This window comes from Malaclemys terrapin, chromosome 7, assembly GCF_027887155.1.
Source record: "Malaclemys terrapin pileata isolate rMalTer1 chromosome 7, rMalTer1.hap1, whole genome shotgun sequence".
NCBI lineage: Eukaryota > Metazoa > Chordata > Testudines > Emydidae > Malaclemys > Malaclemys terrapin.
Window position 1 is genome coordinate 27,118,877 of NC_071511.1, and position 20,020 is coordinate 27,138,896.

Consider the following 20,020-nt stretch of genomic DNA (forward strand, 5'->3'; position numbering starts at 1 on the left):
CCCTTCCCTTTCTACCACAGTATCTAATTGACAAATAAGACATAAATGCTAGGAAAGATGAGAAGGTGGGTATAAAGTAGAACAAAAAGAAAGAGAGGGGGGAAAATTACAGCTCAGTCAAAACATAGACTGGAGGAGGGATAGCTCAGTCAAAACATAGACTGGAGGAGGGATAGCAGTAACCTGCTAAACCCAGGGTTGTGAGTTCAATCCTTGAGGGGGCCATTTAGGGATCTGGGGCAAAATCAGTACTTGGTCCTGCCTAGTGAAGGCAGGGGGCTGGACTCAATGCCCTTCAGGGTCCCTTGCAGTTCTAGGAGATAGGTACATCTCCATATATTATTATTATAAATAGCAAGATGGTTTTAGTAATCTTGTATAGCAGCACAGACAAGGTTTTCATATCAATGACTGAACATGCTGGGGCACAATTTTAAGCAACATGTACTAAGCTACATATATGCAAAACCTAAGCAAACACTGCAAACTGGATTTTTTAGTTTGGAGGGAATTTGACAATTTCAAAATTTCTTCCATGCAGGAACATAGAAAATCAAAACATTTTTAAAATTTCTCACAAAACCAAATTGCAGTTTTGGTCACTCAAAATGTTTTGCTTTGATCTCAACTTTTTTTTATCTTATCTTATATTTTATAATAAAAAGTTTTAAAAATTGAATTGAAAAGTCATTGAAATGGAAAATCAGAATGTTCAGTTTCAAAATGGTTGAAATGGAATGTTTTGACGTTGCTTTTTTTCAATTTTCCCTTTAAAATTAATTTTTGTCAAAGGGGACATTTCTGCACGTTTCGCTTTCAACAAACTGGAATATTTTTCCTTCAGAAATTTTGTTGGAAGATTTCCAACCAGCTCTAGTTAACATATCACACTTTTGAAAATGTAGTCCATTTAATATTAAGGAAAAAATACTGCCCTGGAGCAGTGTGTTCTCTGCTACAGGCCTCCTACTCATGCTGGGCCTCGTGGCAGATTAGAGAGAAGATAGTTCCTTAAAGCACATTTGTAAAGTGCATGCTCACATGAAGCATCTGTGTTAGTTATCAGTGGCCCAGATATACTCCTTCTTCTGCACACAATGGCTATTTGGGAATGTAGTGCAAGGATTTGCAAGGTTAACCAGCTTTCTTGACTGTTATGGAGAGATCCTCCCATATTGCTTATATAGGCGGGAAAGCGGTTCCTGATGCCCTTTCCCATTTCTCAAGAAAAAGTTCAATGGAGAGCAGGATTTAGCCCTAACCCTATGATTTAAGAAAACATAGGGCCTCAGCAGAGAACCCGTGCTTCTAACAGAGCCCCGAGATCTTCTTTATAGACTAGCATTTGCTAGATATAGCTAAAAGCTATCAGAAAACACAAGAAGAAAGATGAGATGCACTGGATAATATGGTTCATAGTTCTGGGAAGAAAAGCTTTTCATCACAAGATTTAATAGTGCCATTTTACAAAGTGTATTTCCTTATTATTTCTAAGCATCTGACATGGCTTTTTAAAAATTTAGAGATATTTTCAGTTTATATAGTCAACCTATTATAGCCAAGCTGGAGATGAGAAGATTGGGGGAAAAATGCAACAAATGCTAATTCTGATTCAAAAGATAACTCAGTGCCAACCATATGCCTCACCTTCTGTATTTGCTTAAGCAGCTAAGTTTTATTAGGGTTGATACTTGCAAAAAAGCAAATTTAATTTAAATGCTCAATTATTCACTGCACGTAAATTTTAAACTATATATATCTATAATTGTAATATTTGCAAGTGGGGCTATGCTGGTTAGTCTCATAAATCATCGAATCAGGGAAAAAAACACCACTACATGATTTAATTAACTAGACAATACAGCATGAATTTTGAAGTTCATAGATCAAGTATTCACAACTAACTCGTCACAGGCCATTAATACAGGTTGAAAACTGTACACCGACAGCTTTGAATAATTCTGAATAAGAAATAAAATGGAGGATTTTGCTTTCTTCTTACAAATACTTTGTAATTTGAAGAGACAACAACTGAAAAATAAATCATTTGTTTAAGATTATTAACTCAGCATAATCACATCCAAGTTATAGTCTGCTACAGCTGGGTGAATATTGGGGAAGCCACAAATATTTGTTTACATATCTTAAAGACAAGCATTTCGGTACAAGTTTAAATACAGGCATTTGTACAAGTTTGCTGTCTGGAATGTTTATGGAAACAGAGATTTTTTTAGCAAATGTTAAGAGAGAATATGTGGAAAGTGAATTTAGAATTCATAAGCAAGATTATTTACCAAAGAAGCCCAATTCTAAGAGTAACACTGAGCCAGTTACGGAATAAAACATATCCTACAATAAATCTAATCAAAAAAAGCTAAGACTTTTAATACTCAATCTTCTGGCAAACAAGTTACTGTACAAATATTGTATTGGTCCCAGAATTATCTGGATAATGATTTCAACTGACAGATACATTCAAGAAAAATCACAATTTTCTTGTGGTTAATTTGTGAACAGAAAAATAGTTGAAAGTCTTGCCATTGAATAAGTTATTCACTATTAATTCTCTCCCATGCTTTAACAATAAAAACAGAGGTCAGATGGGAAAAAAAAGTTGTTCTTATATAACTAGACATAATACATTAAAAAATTAGCCTGATCAACATGCACCTCAGAAAATTAGGGAAACACAAAATCAAAGGTCAAGTATGTCTATGTTTGAAGTGCAAATAATTTCTCCTAGATGTAGCATGAAGGTGTTTCTTGAAGCATGCTATTAGATTTTAGCATTTCTGTTACATTTCAACTTAGTTGGCAATTGAGATGTGACCCATCCAATTATGAGGAGTACACATGCAAATGTTGACATCCGAGGAGATTTCTTTAACACAATACATTCCTTTAGTCTAGACTAATCACAGGTAAGGACATTGCCATACGAAGCAACAAGGTGACTAGAGCCAAAAATTAGTCACAAGCAATTAACAAATATTGTCTTTTTCATTAATTCCACTGAGCAAGGACTAGCTCCTCTTCTCAAGAATATTATTGCTCTCCCTACAATATGCAAATGAAATCTCATGTCTGCATTCTTGAACAGATGTCATGCCTCTCAATGGGTACTTGCAAAGGCACAAAAGCCACAAAAGATGAACTTTTTTTCTCTAGGGAGGGGGAGTTACAAAAGGAGTAAGCAAGGTTTCTGAAGAGGGGAATAGAACTTCAGATGCTTTTAGTCACTAATGGATATTCTCTGAATCAAAAGCTCTTAACCAGTGGAAATGGCAAAGATGTGTGTCATTTTTCCCTACATGAAATGACAGTAATCAGCATAACATTTCCAAGACTATGCATAGAACAGAAACAGTAAGACAGCCTCATAATCTTCCATTTTCTCTCACTCCCCAGTTGTTAATAAATGAGGTTTAGTTCATGTAAAAAAGGAAAATTAGTAGAGAAAATAAATGAAATTTAATTAGCTAAAGAAACTTGACTAAAAATCACACGTCAAAGTGTATTCAACTATGTGCGGTACTATTCCATACATTGCTGAAACCCCAGGTTTCATTTCCATATTAATCAACAGTACTCAGAGCTAATATGTGACTGTGCTCACACAACACATGGTACATAACACAACAGTGAGATTGACATACTAAATCCTCCTTAAAACATGGTTGTTCTATTGGACAGCAAGGCTCAAAAACAAACTGCAAGAGAAAAGAAAACTGCTTAACATTGGAATGCAATGTATACAAGAGACTTTTTCAACTAGGAACTGAAAGAGGGCCCACTACCAAGAGCATATTAATTGACAGGCTAGTTAAATTTGTTTGGCCAAATTTCCTCATCAGCAAAACAGATATTTTAACTAGATCTACTGTCATTGCTAACTCTGTCCCCCACTCTGCCATACCCAAAAATATAATTAAGCGACATATTGTCTCCTATTCTACCCATATAGTATGTCACTTACCTAACACGAGCCACAACACACAACACAATCTTCTCTGGCTCCTAAAAGCAGCATGCCATTACTGCATTCTTTATAAACATTTCAGGAGAAAATGAAGATACCATTTCCATTTTTAATTATTTTTCTTTGAGGAAACATTACATAATCCTAAAAACATACCCCAGAGGTAATGATTTCCTTACCATGTTGTTATCCTGAGAAGGTCATTAATACAGTGAAAGGCCACCTCCATCCCTAGACAATATCATATAAGTATCTTTTTTGTCATTAGAGAAACATCCCATCTATCTAAGTAAATTATTACAAAGACGTTTAGGAAACTTTTCATTAGACATACATTTATCATGGATAGAGAACATTCAGGTTTTCCAGCAAACAGTGTCTGTACTGTACTTACCTTCCTGTCTGGCCAATTATACTTAGCAAATATTGTATCATACGTGTCGACAGCACCATCAGTGATCAGCATTATGGCTTGACTGCAAATACTCCCTTGTCCTGTGTGATTGAACTGTGAAAGGAAACAGCCATTTAAGTAACAGATTTAAGTGAGTAGATCCTATAGAGAAGCTCTACTGTGCCCAGTGAAGTAGGTTAAAGAAACCTTCACATAATTTTTGTAATCTTTTATTATATATGTATTCATCTATTGTTCTACACTTTGGTGTTTGTATAATAAAAGAGGTATCATTTATAACTGTGTATCCAGACTGGTATAAACAGTCTGATCAATTAGAAGATACACGTTCATAAAGACAGCATCCCTAGCATTTTCCCTATCTTCACAAAAAACAACCCACTAAATGAAAAGCCCATATAGAACCAAATCCTCCCATTGAGTACTGTGGAATATCAGAGGGATGATTTTTTGTTTGTTTGTTTTTTTAACCTTGCAATCATTTTACAACATACCTTATCTATAAGATATACCTTATATATATCACAATAGACATAAGCGACTCAAGGGAAGACTGGTTTCTTTAAGGAATCTTTCCCATAAAGTTTTTATTTGGGGGAAATTTTAATATTTATATATGCATATCTTTAAATTTATCAGGCTGTCATACAACTCCTAGTGAATACCTCATAACAACTGTTTCCTCTTCTATTACACAAATACCAAAGAACAATATCATAGTATCTAAGTGCCTTCCAAATATTAACCAGTGTATCAATTGGTGTGTGTTAAGAAGCAATACCATGCCAATTTTACAGATGAGGAAATGTAGCACAAACTCAGATAAATTAAGTCATTTCCCCAAGGTCACACAGGAAGTCAGTGCCTGAGCCAGGAATAGAACTCATATATCTTGAATCTGAATCCAGTACACACTTGGGGGAGAGCCCAGCACCAAGAAAACAGGAGATCAGTGTCAACAAAAAGGTGAAATGGACTCAGTGCAAATCAAGAAGTGATCTGATCCTGAATTTTGCAAAACCGGAAGAGAGAGGCTGGAGGAAATGAATGCTCCAACACTGGAAGGAGAGAAACAACAACACATGGAGAAAGAAATGACCAAGCATAGACTTGCTAGACAACCAAAAGCTTTATTCCAAGGAGGAAATGGAATGTTTCTTTCCTTTATTCCATTTATGCAAATAGAAATTGAAAGCCCAAAAAGGGAAATTAGTGGTAATGAACCACATGCAAATATATCGGTAGATGCAATGATACAAGATAAACATCAGCCACAAATGGAAGAAATATAGAGGACAATTATGAGTGAAACAACACCAGAAGAAAGTACTGGAAATATGAATGATTTGTTGATTGAACATATAGAAGACATTGAGCACTGACCAATGCTACCAAGTATGAAGACCAGGAAAGACTGTAGGATATAGTACAAGCACTGGATGAAGCTCTCAAGGAAGCTGTAAGACCAAAACATGTTAGTTAGTTGAATGATATAATTTATACTACAGCAACAGTAGCAGCTCAACACTTTCACATCAAGGCAGTTGAGGATTTGAACCACTGGAAAACTCCCTATATTCAAGAACCCGCATGAAAACAAAGGTTAAACCAAAAGATTAAGCTTTTACAGCAGGATATCAGCCTACTGAATGAATTTTAATATATCATTTGACAAGAAAACAGAAGCGAATGGCCCTGGAGATGAAATATGAGCTGAATGAAAGATGTGAGAGTTGTGAAGGAACAATGCAAATAGAAACTGATCACTGAGTCATAGGTGTGGAATATATTCAGCACAAAGCTGTCAGTATCAAGAGAACAGACTCTTCACAAGATAAACTAAGAGATTCTTTAATCAGATCGACATTAAAAGCAGAATAGGGAAAAACAGAGAGCCAATAAATACTGTGGAAGAATATTAGTGTTCATGGAAGGAAATCTGGTCTGAGGACATACAATCTGCTGTCTGATTTCTTGTATTAAAAAAGTGAGAGAAAAATTTAAAAGCCACTCAACAGAGGAATACATAGGAATGTCAACGACAGAAGTAGATGAGGTACTGAGAAGAATGAAAAATCATGGTTCTAATTCAGATAGGGTTCATGGACTCTGCCTGAAATGCCTAACAACTCTCCATAATTACTTACTTGAACACTTAATAAATGTTTGAGAATGGAGTCGAAGATGGTGACAGGGAGAATCATCCATATATTTTAAATAAATAAATAAATAAATAAAAGGAGGCCACCATGATCCCAATCACAAGTTTACCAACAATGTGGAAAGTTCTTATGGCAATTCTGGATAGTATTAGCATGAAATTGATGCTGCTTCCTGAACAAAAAGCTGAACAGTTCACGCAAAAGGCACAAAGACCACCTCAGGCTGAAGAGGAAAAGACATAGACAGGATGTACATCCAACTACGTGACGGAGTAATAGATCATCTGGTTGCAGTAATAAGCAATGGCCAAGTGTGCATCCCAGCCCAGAAAGCATAGAAGAAAAGAGAAAGCAAATCGCCAAAGAAAAACTCAAAAGATTTATATAGAAATCAATGAAGGGATAGTGATGGTGAAGGATCATACCCCTTAGTGATAGAGGATTAACAAACTCATGGCTTGTAGAAGGATATCTCTAAAGAGAATCAGAAAGCCTCACTATGAGAGCACAAGAGCAGTCATTAAGGCTTAATTATGACTGCAACAAAATTGACCAACAGAACTCCTCCACAAACTGCAGAATGTGTTCCAAAAAGAAGAGATGGTGGCACATGTACTGAGCCCCTGCAGGAGCCTGGCTGGGATTGAATATATGAACAGACACAACGAGGTTGCCAAGTGTCTGCACTGGAGCCTCTGTGGCAAATTCTCATTTAAATGAACCATGTGGCATTACAAGCACTGATTTGTAAGTGCTCGAGAGAATGAAGAAGTTAAGATTTTATGGGAACTGGCAAGTTTCACAGACTGAATGCTGCAGGTAAACAGGCTGGACATAGTTGTTACAGAAAAGAAGACAAACAAGACCATATTAATTGATACTGAGATAACAGCAGCAAAAAAAACATAAAAGATAGCAAAGTATGAAGAACTCTGCCACAAAGTGGAGTGATTATGGAAAATTAGAACATAGACAATCCCAGTGATTACTGGAGCACTTAGCGTGATCTCTACGGCTGTGAATGAGCAGCTCAAGAACATGCTGGGAGCACAAGACATCATGGACAGCGAACTCCAGAAGATAATGTTCGTAGGCACTGCAAGAATTTTAAGGAAAGTCAAAGGAAAACAAGAGCATCGGAACATCTAAAATGCAGAAATTCTACAGAGGGTTCAAAAGAACTCTTGACTACACAAAGCTATGGAGTCGCTTCATGGTCAGGATTTACTGGTACATTTTAGACAGTAACTTTCTCCTTTTTATGCTTAAAGATCACGCATGTTGTGAAGGCTATTTGTTTAAAAACCCAAACATCCTGATGATCTAATACTGAGAGATAACAACAACAATAAATAAATTTGCTGATGTTCAAAAACATTCTTCATCTCAACAAGGGAACACATATATCATGGTAGCAGTCCCTGGGTGAGATCTGGGGACACAGTTACTGGAAGGCAATTTTCCAATTCCGATATTTTTTTTTTTTTGGAGATGGGACAACCACATCTGCACACAGTATTCAAGATGTGGGCGTACCATGGATTTATATAGAGGCAACAAGATATTTTCTGTCCTATTATCTATCTCTTTCTTAATTATTCCCAGCATTCCATTAGCTTTTTTGACTGCCGCTGCACACTGAGTGGATGTTTTCAGAGAACTATCCACAATGACTCCAAGATCTCCTTCTTGGGTGGTAACAGCTAATTTAGACCCCATCATTTTATATGTATAGTTGGGATTATGCTTTCCAATGTGCACTGCTTTGCATTTATCAACATTAAATTTTATCTGCCATTTTGCTGTCCAGTCACCCAGATTTGAGAGATCCTTTTGTAGCTCTTTGCAGTCTGCCTGGGTCTTAACTATCTTTAGTAATTTTGTATCATCTGTAAATTTTGCCACCTCACTGTTTACCCCTTTTTCCAGATCATTTATGAATATGTTGAATAGTACTGGTCTCAGAACAGGCCCCTGGGGGACACCACTATTTATTTCTCTCCATTCTGAGAATTGACCATTTATACTTACCCTTTGTTTCCTATCTTTTAACCAGTTACCAATTCATGAGAGGACCTTCCCTCTTATACCATGGCAGCTTATTTTGTGTAAGAGCCTTTGGTGAGGGACCTTGTCAAAGCTTTCTGGAAATCTAAGTACACTATATCCACTGGATCCCCTTGGTCCACATGCTTGTTGACCCCCCCAAAGAATTCTAGTAGATTAGTGAGGCATGATTTCCCTTTACTAAAACCATGTTGACTCTTCCTCAACAAATTATGCTCATCTATATGTCTGACAATATTGTTTTTTATTATAGTTTCAACCAGTTTGGCTGGTACTGAAGTCAGGCTTACAGGCCTATAATTACCGGGATCACCTCTGGAGCCCTTTTTAAAAATTGGCGTCACATTAGCTACCCTCCAGTCATCTGTTACAGAAGCTGATTTAAATTATAGGTTACAGACTACAGTTAGTAGTTCTGCAATTTCACATTTGAGTTCCTTCAGAACTCTTGGGTGAATACCATATGGTCCTGGTGACTTATTGCTGTTTAATTTATCAATTTGTTCCAACACAGATATAAACACAGATATAATTCTCCTTTTTAAATTGCATTTTCCCCAAATGAATCTCCATTATCCTTTTCCCTACACTCAAAGAAAGGATACTTTGGGTCTCCAGCATGAAGCCTCTGAAGGCTTTGTCTGATCTTGAGGTTAGCCTACTTGTGTTTTAGCGCTGGAATTTCTTTTCCCATCAGATGTTTACAGATGACTTGTTTGTAAGTAGATCTATTGATGAAGTAAAAGAGCCGGAGGCACTGAGAAAATGGAATGTCTCTGTTTGGAAATCTTTCTATTTACTTCAGCAGGTTTTGGATCGTGACCAAGATCCCCGAGGCACTGAAATTAAATCATAGTTCTTCCAAAATTACTGTAAATAGCTCTGGCATCTTGTGGTTCAGACCTTCTCTAATTGCAATTTTAAGTCTCTGACTTGTGCTACTTTTCCAATCCCATCCAGTCTATGAGTGAGAAAGGTGGCATTCCTTTCATTATGATGTCCTTAGATCTAACATTTTCCCATATACAGAAAGTTACTTTGGCAAAAGGAGGATTCTTCCCATGGACTACTCTTTTTAAATTATCCTAACTAAATTATGGAAAAAAGGTGCAAAGTATGAAAGAATATCTAAAGAATGGTGAATGGTGGAGGTGGGATGTCTTCATATATTTATTTTAAAACATTACTATTCTCTGTCTACATCCACATTATTCTACATGGTACTCTACTGTTTGAATATTTTGAAGAATGTGATTAAATTCAAATGCTTTGATGAGTAATAGCTCCTCATATTTGTCTAGAACTTTATTTTTATTGAATAGCAAGAGTGATGAAAGTGTTTTCCATAATAATAACAATGACAAGGGCCTTATGATGAACTACAATTAACTCAGTGATTCATCAGTTAGCAGTGAAAATTTCAATGCATCCTGACATTTAGAGCATTTGGTTGTGATTAAGTCTTTGAAATGTCACAGAATTTTATTTAATTGGCTATGATTTTTTTTAAAGGTAATCACTGCAAAGATTGCATTCATCACCAAAAGAGATAATTGCAGTTGTCGCATGATATAGTAGGTGCTAACTACTGTACCAAGCACATTGGTATTCTTGCAGCAACTAATGAATACTGCATAAATCAATGGTTGGAAAGAACTTGGGAGTAGATTTAAATGTGCTTTTCAAATACATTAGTATCAACAACTTCAACTTCAAAGACATTAGTATTAACAAACTAAGCAAATACTGAAACTGAAATGCAGGTAATTGCGAGACGAAATTAACTGAGTTTAATTACTGTAACCTCTGAACCATCCTAAAAACCCAGCCAGAATCTCAATAGCCTATTCGTGTGATAAATAGCTTTTGTGTGAGTGACACACCCCTAACTAACCTGTAATGTACAAGAACAGATGATTTCTACCGCTTAAAGGTCACATACTGCAGATGAAGTGGAAAATAGTTTAAAGTCCCCTTCTAAGGGAGATTAAGTAGCATCCTTCTGGACAAAGCTGTTTAAAAGCACACTTGTAAGAGAGTATATGCGTGTATATGTATATAGCAGACATATTTCCATGTTCATAGAATCATAGAAGATTAGGGTTGGAAGAGACCTCAGGAGGTCATCTAGTCCAACCCCCTGCTCAAAGCATGACCAACCCCAACTAAATCATGTTATACATATGTAAAGTAAAAATATATGAAGCTATTACCTGCATTTTTATATTATAAATGGAGGAAGACATTACTCTATGCCGGTCAGGTCTGAAAGTACATGTAGTATGTTCCATCACTGCCTTCCCAATGATTCTCACTCACCATGGTTACAGCTCAGTGGGACATGATTTCACTTAATTCTCTCTGCTATCTATTTACGTAACTAGGTTTTAGAGTAGGCTTTATACTACACTCAGTGCCGTATTATCTAAGTGCCTTACACATTTTAATACAAACACCTAGGAGCTCAGGTTTTCTTGATCACTGGCATCAATATTTTTTCCAATGTATGTGGATTTGGAGGGCTAATCTAGGATGTGTTTTGTGCATAGGATAGCTGATATTTACTGTGGCACATCAGGTTTCTGATATTATATTCTGTGTCCACATTGGGGCTTTTAATAAACTCTACAAACAGGCTAGGGTTGCTCATTACTTCATGTAGCTTCTCCTATAGCCATGTGTGGCATGTTCTGTATCGGAGAATTAGTCCCATACTGTTTAGATGGACATGCAGGCAGTGGAATATATTTGCTTCAGCTTCCCACCATTGGATATACCTTTGTCTGCTACATTAAAGGGCCCTCTACTGCTCCCTATGAAGTATTTATAAACCATGATCAACTCATCTCTTACAGGCTCTTTCGATAATCTACTGACAGGGCCGGCTCCAGCACCAGCTTGGCAAGCAGGTGCTTGGGGCGGCCACTCCGGAGAGGGGCGGCAGGTCCAGCTATTCGGTGGCAATTCGGCGGACGGTCCCTCACTCCTGCTCGGAGCGAAGGACCTTCCGCTGAATTGCCACCGCAGATTGCGATCGCGGCTTTTTTTTTTTTTTTTTTTTGGCTGCTTGGGGCGGCCAAAACCCTGGAGCCGGCCCTGTCTACTGAATTAAACTTCTTGAAATCATTCACTGTAAGGCATATTTTCTGAAAAATTCTCACAAACTGAATTTTGAATTCATAACCATGAGTATTCACATTTCCTTTCTTAGCAAGTGTTGCTCATGTAGGGAAAATGTTAAGTGGCTTTTACTGACTCATTTATGTAATTAACTCCACCCAGATAGAAGGAAGGTGGGAGTAGACCTCAGACAAAAAGAACTCAGGCTGGGACAGATGGTTCCTGGCGGAAGGCTCACTAGGAATAAACTAGCCTCTAGGAGAAGTTTCAGAGTGGGGTTTCATGTAGTATCATTTTGAAATAAAGTTATTGTTAAGAAACTAGCCCTGGGCATTAGAGCTGTTCCTGGGTAAAAGGATAAGTGGGCTGTGGTACTAGGTCCCAGTGATCCCTGGATGCTGGTATTTCACCTTAGAGCAGCCTTCCCTGCCAAGCAGCTCCCTGCCAGGCCCAGGACTTTGGACAATAAAGGTGGCATACAGTCACCTTTCCTTTAGCCCCTTCGAGTTCAGTTTAAACTGGTTTTGCCTTGCGTGATTGCATTGGGTATTCATGCCTTGCTTGATAGGCCTTACTGTAGTTTTGTGATAAGGTAATTTGCAATTTTTCAAGTGCTCATCCATATGGGCATCTTGATGAAAGAGGTAATTGCTTATAATTAGTTGCAGAAAGAGATGAGCCCATTCCCCTAGGAGAAGCTTTGGCCTGATTGTTGCAACTGAAGGAAGTTGCAATCCCATGCATTGGCCTGGGCTTTTGGCCTGGCACTTGCACTATGAGGAAATCATGATCACAGGGTTCCCCATACACTAACCTTAAATCTATGTTTATTTCAATAAAAGTTGCAACCAGTGGCTTTAAACCTAAAATAGCTGTCAAGGTTATAATTGGTGCAATTAAAAATAAAAATTCAGCAGACACCCATTTCTCTTTCATTCTCACTCATTTCCCCTCCGCCTTTCTTTTTATTTGCTTGTTCTCTCTAAAAGAAATTCTCAGAGAAGCACACAGTCAGGTGAATCAAATAAGGCTAGAGTTGTTCTCTGTTGGAAAATAAAGCATGATAATGTATTTCAGATTTGCCAGGAATAACCAAGAAAGGATCTTTGTGAACTATACTACATGAAAGCACAATGCAATAATCACTCATTCTGATATTTACCTTGTGTGGGAAAACATCTTGGGCAAATATAATGGGCCTGATTTTAATTAAAATATTCCTTTCTATTCTGTAAGAGATATTCTTTCAAAGAACGCAACATGATTTTTTATGGTAGTGGTGGTAAAGGAAAACTAACTGAGCTGTACTGGGTTGTCCCCATTATGATGTTCAGACTGAAATGACTGTGCATAGAAATTATTCACAGGAATGTTATCAGAAATCAAAAGCTGACCTCATGTTTTGGCCAATAAATAATAGAAATATTATTATACCTCTGAATTGTTTCCAAATGGTCTATGTCTAGACAGAAATCAAGAGAATTTTGCATTTCTCTCTCTATGAATATGGGAAGACAGAAATGATAAGTTATAAAAACTCTTCACATAGTTACTTTTGTACAAAGCTGTCTCTTTGTGCTAAAAGTAAAAGCAGTAACAATAATTTGCTCATTTATATCTGTGTATGTTCCTAAAATGTTTGTCAAATATAGAGACTAATACAATGACATTAACCATTACCAAAAAAATTAATGTAAGTGGTAAACTCATATTTAACTGAGGGTACTTCAAGTAGTCTAGTGCAGTGGTTTTCCAACTTTTTTCCTGGGGACCCAATTGAAGAAAATTGTTGATGACCACAACCCAACAGAGCGGGAGATGAGGGGTTTGGGTGTGGGAGGGGCTCAGGGCTTGGGCAGGGGCTTGGGGTGCGGGAGGGAGTCAGGGCTCTGGGCTGGGGGTGCAGGCTCTGGGGTGGGGCCGGGGATGAGAGATCTGGAGTGCAGAAGGGGCTCCGGGTTTATAGGGGGCTTAAGGCTGGGGCAGGGAGTTGGGTTGCAGGAGGGGGTCAGGGATCTGGTCTGGGGGTGCAGACTCTGGGGGGGCCAGGGATGAGGGGTTTGGGGTGAAAGAAGGGGTTCTGGATTTGGGGGGGCTCAGGGTTGGGGCAGGGGATTGGGGCACAGGGTTGGGGCGTGGACTTACTTCCGGCGACTCCTGGTTAGCAGCGCAGCTGGGGTGCAAAGACAGGCTTCCCACCTGTCCTGGCACCTCAGACCGCAGTGCGCCTGAAGCGGCCAGCAGCAGGTCTGGCTCCTAGCTGGAGGCGCGCAAGCAGCTCTGTGCGGCTCTCGCCAGCAGTCACCCCCCCCCTCCAGCTCCAGTGGCCGGTTCCCAGCCAATGGGAGTGCAGAGCCGGTGCTCGGGGCAGGGGCAGTGTGCAGAGCCCCGTGGCCCCCCTGCCTAGAAGCCAGACCCACTGCTGGCCACTTCCAGGGCGCAGCACAGTGTCGGAACAGGTAGGCACTAGCCTGCCTTAGCTGTGCAGCACCGCCGACGGGACTTTTAACATCCCGGTTGGCGTGCTGACCAGAGCGACCCAGTGCCTTCCATGCCGCGACCCGAACTTTGAAAAACACTGGTCTAATGTGAATAAACAGCCACTTAAATAATCTTGATAATGTGTGTGTCTCTCTCTCTCTCAATTTTATATATATAAATGTCAGTAGATCTGCCTCGTTTATGGGATATGGGCAATTTTCAAGTATTACACTGTAGGCTAGCTCATGAAGCACCTTTCTTATCATCATAATCCTATGGAGAGGACTTTGAGCAGGAGCCTGTCACAATTTATTAGCTAGTTATTAAAATGAAAGTTTATTTTCAGCAATTAACTTAATGGGGGGGAGGAACATCAATGCAAATGCTTAAAGAAAGGTGCAAACTTACATCACTGAGAATGTTGAAAGCTTCATTTAAAGCTATATCCAGCATTCCAATTCCTTTTGCAAAAAGTTTGTTGAGGTGTTCCCTGAAGTGCTGAAACATGAAAAAAAACAGGTTGTAAAAGCAATATTCTAACAAATTCAATATACAAGTTCATATATTTTATAGAAGTCATTGACTGATGATGTATGCATATTTTAATATACCTATATAACATTAATGATAAAATAAAGATTAAAGTAAATCTGGGATAAATGGAACAATGTTGTTACTTACTTATTCAATTATTTTTCTCATACATATCCAAATCACAATCCTGAATCACTGGACAGCCAGCTGTCAACACTGAGACAGTTCTCAACGATTTATAATACCCAATTCCCAGCCAGTTTAGGCAGAGGGTGTTTCAACCTATTCCCAGTAGATGTTCCAACAAAAATAATGAAAGCAAGAAAAAATATCCACATCTAATAGGATCCGTCTATCCTCAATAAGAACAAATATTAGCAATAACTTTAGGAAGGGAGTAAAGGGTATGGTGGATTGGATATATATGAGGAGGCGGATAGACATGTTTTGTTATTTGATATTCTCAGTTCTGTTAGTCAAATGCAAACAGGAGTGTTATGACACAAGAGAAATTAGAAGTCCAAGATTAATGCACAAGTTAGAAAGGACAGTTACCTGTTCCGTAACTGGCGTTCTTCGAGATGTGTTGCTCCTGTCTATTCCACAGTAGGTGTGCGTGCTCGCCACGTGCATTGGTGCCAGAAGTTTTTCCCTTAGCAGTACCCGTAGTGGGGGAGCACTACTGCGACACCTGGAGTAGCGCCTCTATATCGCGCTATAAGGGGAGCTGCGCACTCCCCCCACCCTCAGTTCCTTCTTGCCAGACAACTCCAACAGAGGGGAAGGAGGGCGGGGTGTGGAATAGACAGGAGCAACACATCTCGAAGAACGCCAGTTACGGAACAGGTAACTGCCCTTTCTTCTTTGAGTGATTGTTCCTGTGTATTCCACAGTAGGTGACTCCAAGCTAAATCTGATGGAGGTCGGTAGGAGTTTAAAGGTTATCGGGACGGAGTACCGCCCTACCAAACCCGGCGTCATCCTGTGTTTGGGAGACGGTCGCATAGTGCGAGGAAAAGGTGTGGACAGAGGACCACATGGCAGCCCTACGTATGTCCTGGATAGGGAGTGGGCTACATAGGTGGCTGACGAGGCCTGCGCTCTCGTAGAATGCGCCTTTACGATAGGCGGCAGGGGAACCCCTGCCAAGTCATATCACGTGCGTATGCACGAGGTGATCCAGCGGGAAAGGTGCTGGGTGGAGACTGGTTGCCCTCTCATACGCTCGGCCAATACAACGAACAGCTGCGAGGATTTCCTGAACGGCCTGGTACGGTCCAGGTAAAAGGCAAGTGCCCTACGCACGACTAGCGTGTGTAGGCGGTACTCCTCGTTAGAGGAATGGGGCTTAGGACAGAGTACCGGTAAGAAAATGTCCTGTTCCATATGGAAGGCAGAGACCACCTTGGGGAGAAATGCAGGATGTGGGCGAAGCTGGACCATATCCCTATGGAAGATTGTATACGGGGTTCCGAGGTCAAGGTCCTAAGCTCCGAGACCCGGCGGGCTGAGGTGATAGCCACCAAGAATGCTACTTTCCAGGACAGGTGGGATCAGTAACAAGTGGCCAAGGGTTCAAAGGGAGGGCCCGTGAGGCGGGATAGCACTAGGTTCAGATCCCATTGCGGGACCGGGGCCCTGGCGTATGGAAATGTACGATCTAGTCCCTTTAAAAAGGGGGAGGTGATCTCATGGGAAAACACCGAGTGACCCTGCACCAGAGGGTGAAAGGCTGAGATGACCACTAACTGTACTCTGACGGAGGCCGGAGCTAGACCTTCGGTCCTCAGGGACAGAAGGTAATCTAGAATAAGTTGGAGGGATGCGGATGACGGGGAGGCGCCCCGCTCCCTCGCCCACCTAGAAAACCTAAACCATTTGGCAAGGTAGGTCCGTGGTGTAGATGGCTTTCTGCTCTCCAGCAGAATTCATCTGATATCCTCCGAACACCTTCCCTCCTCCTTGTTTAACCATAGAGCAACCATGCTGTCAAGTGAAGCGGGGCTAGGTTGGGATGAAGAAGGCATCCCCTCTCCTGGGAGAGGAGATCCGGGCGGAGCAGCAGCCTCCACGGGGGGATCGCTAACAGTTGCAGGAGGGTCACGTACCAATGCTGGCGGGCCCAATCCGGGGCTATGAGGATGACCCTCGACCTGTCCGCCTTTACTTTCTGCAGGACCTTGCCTTCAGTGGAAACGGTGGAAAGGCATAGAACAGTTGGTCTGACCACCGTAGGAGGAATGCATCTGAGATCGCCCCCCTTTCTGCCCCTGCCCTGGAGCAGAACTGGGGGCAGAGACGATTCTGGGTAGCAAAGCGATCTACCTGGGGAGCTCCCCACTCTCGGAAGAGCTGCCAGGCGACCTCCCAGTGGAATGACCACTCAAATTGGTGGGAGAAAACCCTGCTGAGGTGATCGGCTCGCGTATTGCGCGTTCCGGGTAGGTGAAAAGCCCTCAGAGAGATGTCGTGGGCTATACAAAATTCCCATAGGTCCAGGGCTTCCTGGCACAAGCCGAGGAGTGCGTGCCCCCTTGCCTGTTGATGTAATACATCACGGTCATATTGTCCGTGAGGACTCTGACCATCTTTCCCCGAAGGTGCAGGCTGAACACTATGCATGCCAGGCGCACCGCCCTGAGTTCCCCGACGTTTATGTGGAGGGACAATTCCAAGGTCGACCATCTGCCCTGGGTTTGGAAGCTCTCCACATGGGCTAACCACCCCAGGTCCGAGGCGTCCGAAACTAGATCTAGTGAGGGAGGGGTCTCTCGGAAGGGGATCCCTCATAACATGTTATCCGGGAGGGACCACCATTGCAGGTCGGCCACTACATTGGGAGGTACCGTGACAACCTTGTCCAGGCTGTCCCCTGCCTGGGAATATTGGGAGGCTAGTCAGAGTTGGAGGGGCCTCATTCTGAGCCTGGCATGTCACACCACTGAGGTGCAGGCTGCCATGTGGCCCAGGAGTTGTCACGGGGAAGGACGTGACCGAGGCTATGAGACATTTGAGCATCTCGAACCTGTCCCTGTGAAGAGAGGCCATGGCCACCACAGAGTCCAACTGCGCTCCTATGAAGTCTATCGCTGAACCGGCACTAACGTGGACTTATCTTCGTTTACCATTAGGCCTAGACTCTCGCCAGCAGGAATTTCATCTGGGCTTGCACCTGGGACCGAGACTTACCTTTGAGCAGCCAGTCACCCAGGTAGGGGAAAATTTGCAGCCCGTTCCTCCTGAGGTAGGCTGCCACTACCGCCATGCATTTGGTAAAAACCCTGGGGACCATGGAGAGGCCAAAGGGAAGGACCATAAACTGGTAGTGGTCCCACCCTACCAGGAAGCGGGGGAAGTGCCTGTGACCCTCGAAAATATAGATGTGGAAATAGGCATCCTGGAGGTCCACGGCTGCGACCCAATCCCCCGGGTCTAGGGATGGAATAATAGAGGCCAGGGAAACCATGCGGAACTTGTAACGAACCATAAACTGGTTGAGGCTCCGCAGGTCAAGGATGGGCTTGAGCCCGCCTTTTGCCTTTGGAATCAGGAAATACCGGGAGTAGAAACCCCTGCCCTGGAATTCCCGAGGCACCTTCTCCACTGCGCCCAGGGTGAGGAGGCGCGTCACCTCCTGGTCTAGAAGGAGGTGATGCTCCAGATGCCCAGGGATTTCCGGGGTTGAGGGGTGGTGGGGGAGGGAGCGAAGTGAACTGCAACATGTAGCCCCTGGAAATGATGCTGAGGACCCACTGGTCCAACGTTATATGGGACCATTGCACTCGGAAGGCAGATAAATGGTTGCAGAACACAAACTTTATTAACTGGGGGGCTCCTCTGGCAACAGGCCCGGTGGCCCCCCGCAAAGAGTCAAAAGCACCTCTTTCCCTGTCTTTTGCCCTTGGAGGGCCCAGGTCACGGGGCTGAGCGGGACTGGTGCTGGGACCTACGTCTCTGCTCCCTCACCCTCTTAGGTGGAGGCTCATATCTGTCCCTACTTGAAGGAACCGAGGTCTGTGGCCTGGGTTTGTCCTTAGCCGGTGGGACATATAGGCCCAGAGTTTGCAGGGTGGTGCAGTAGTCCTTCATCCCGTGTAGACAGGTGTCTGTCTGATCTGCAAACAGGGCCTTCCCATAGAAAGGCAAGTTCTACATGAGGGACTGGGACTCTGCGGACAGCCCTGACAGCGAGAGCCACGACGCCCTGCGCATGGCAACAGCAGAGGCCATCAAACGGGCTGCTGTATCTGCCGCGTCCGAAGCCACTTGGAGGGCCGCTTTCACCGCCGCCACGCCTTCGTCGACCAAAGCTCTGAACTCCTTCTTATCCTTTTCCTGAAGAAGAGGTTCGAACTTTGGCAGGGACCCCCACAGGTTAAAATCACAGCGGTTCAGGAGGGCTTGATGATTAGCCACCCTGAGCTGGAAGCTCGCCGATGAATAAACCTTCCTGCCGAAGGTATCCAGTCTCCTGGCGTCTTTATCTTTGGGGGTGGGCGCGGGTTGGCCATGTTTCTCTCGGTGGTTTACTGACTCCACCACCAGAGAGTTGGGTACCGGGTGAGAATACAAATATTCGTGCCACTTTGCTGGCACAAAGTACTTTCTCTCTGCCTTTTTTGAAATAGGCGCCAAGGATGCCGGGGTTTGCCAAAGCGACGTGGAGATATTGGCCACCCCTTGGTGGAGAGGTAGGATCACACGACCCGGTACCAAAGAGGACAAGACATTGAACAATGTGTCCGACAGCTCCACCCTCTCTTCAGCCTGGAGCTGGAGACTGGAGGCGACCCACCTAAGGAGCTCCTGGTTAGCCTTAAAATCTTCCTGTAAGGCGGGTGGTGGCACCGCAATGGATTCCTCCGGTGCCGGTACTACTAAGGTTTGCAGTGCTGCAGCAGAGCTGGAACACTAAGTTCCGACTACCTTCACTGGTGGCAAGAAGAAACTGAGGGTGGGGTGAGTGCGCAGCTCCCCTTATAGCGCGATATAGAGGCGCTACTCCAGGGGTTGCAGCGGTGCTCCCCCACTACGGGTACTGCTAAGGGAAAAACTTCCGGCACTGGTGCACGTGGCGAGCACGCACACCTACTGTGGAATACACAGCATCAATCACTCGAAGAAGAAATTTGTGTTATTAATCTGATTTATGTAAATTGATGTCTGGATAGGATTTCAATAAAAAGCTACATTATAAAAGAAGCAGGAAAATTGTCCAGTTCTCAAGCTATTTTCAGTCCACCAAACCTGGCACAGATTGAA

The 20,020-nt window shown here is 42.3% G+C and overlaps 1 protein-coding gene across 3 annotated transcripts in view; it reads right to left on the minus strand.

Annotated features, from left to right (window-relative positions):
• The window catches only part of CACNA2D3 (calcium voltage-gated channel auxiliary subunit alpha2delta 3), a 734,213-nt gene that overhangs the window by 332,695 nt on the left and 381,498 nt on the right, over positions 1–20,020 (minus strand). For all 3 annotated transcript variants that reach the window (XM_054035781.1, XM_054035782.1, XM_054035783.1), the window contains exons 10-11: positions 14,633–14,722; positions 4,374–4,487 (exon numbers count right to left, since the gene is read on the minus strand). In XM_054035781.1, coding sequence (XP_053891756.1) covers positions 4,374–4,487; positions 14,633–14,722 — 204 coding nt within the window. The remainder of the gene's footprint in view (positions 1–4,373; positions 4,488–14,632; positions 14,723–20,020) is intronic.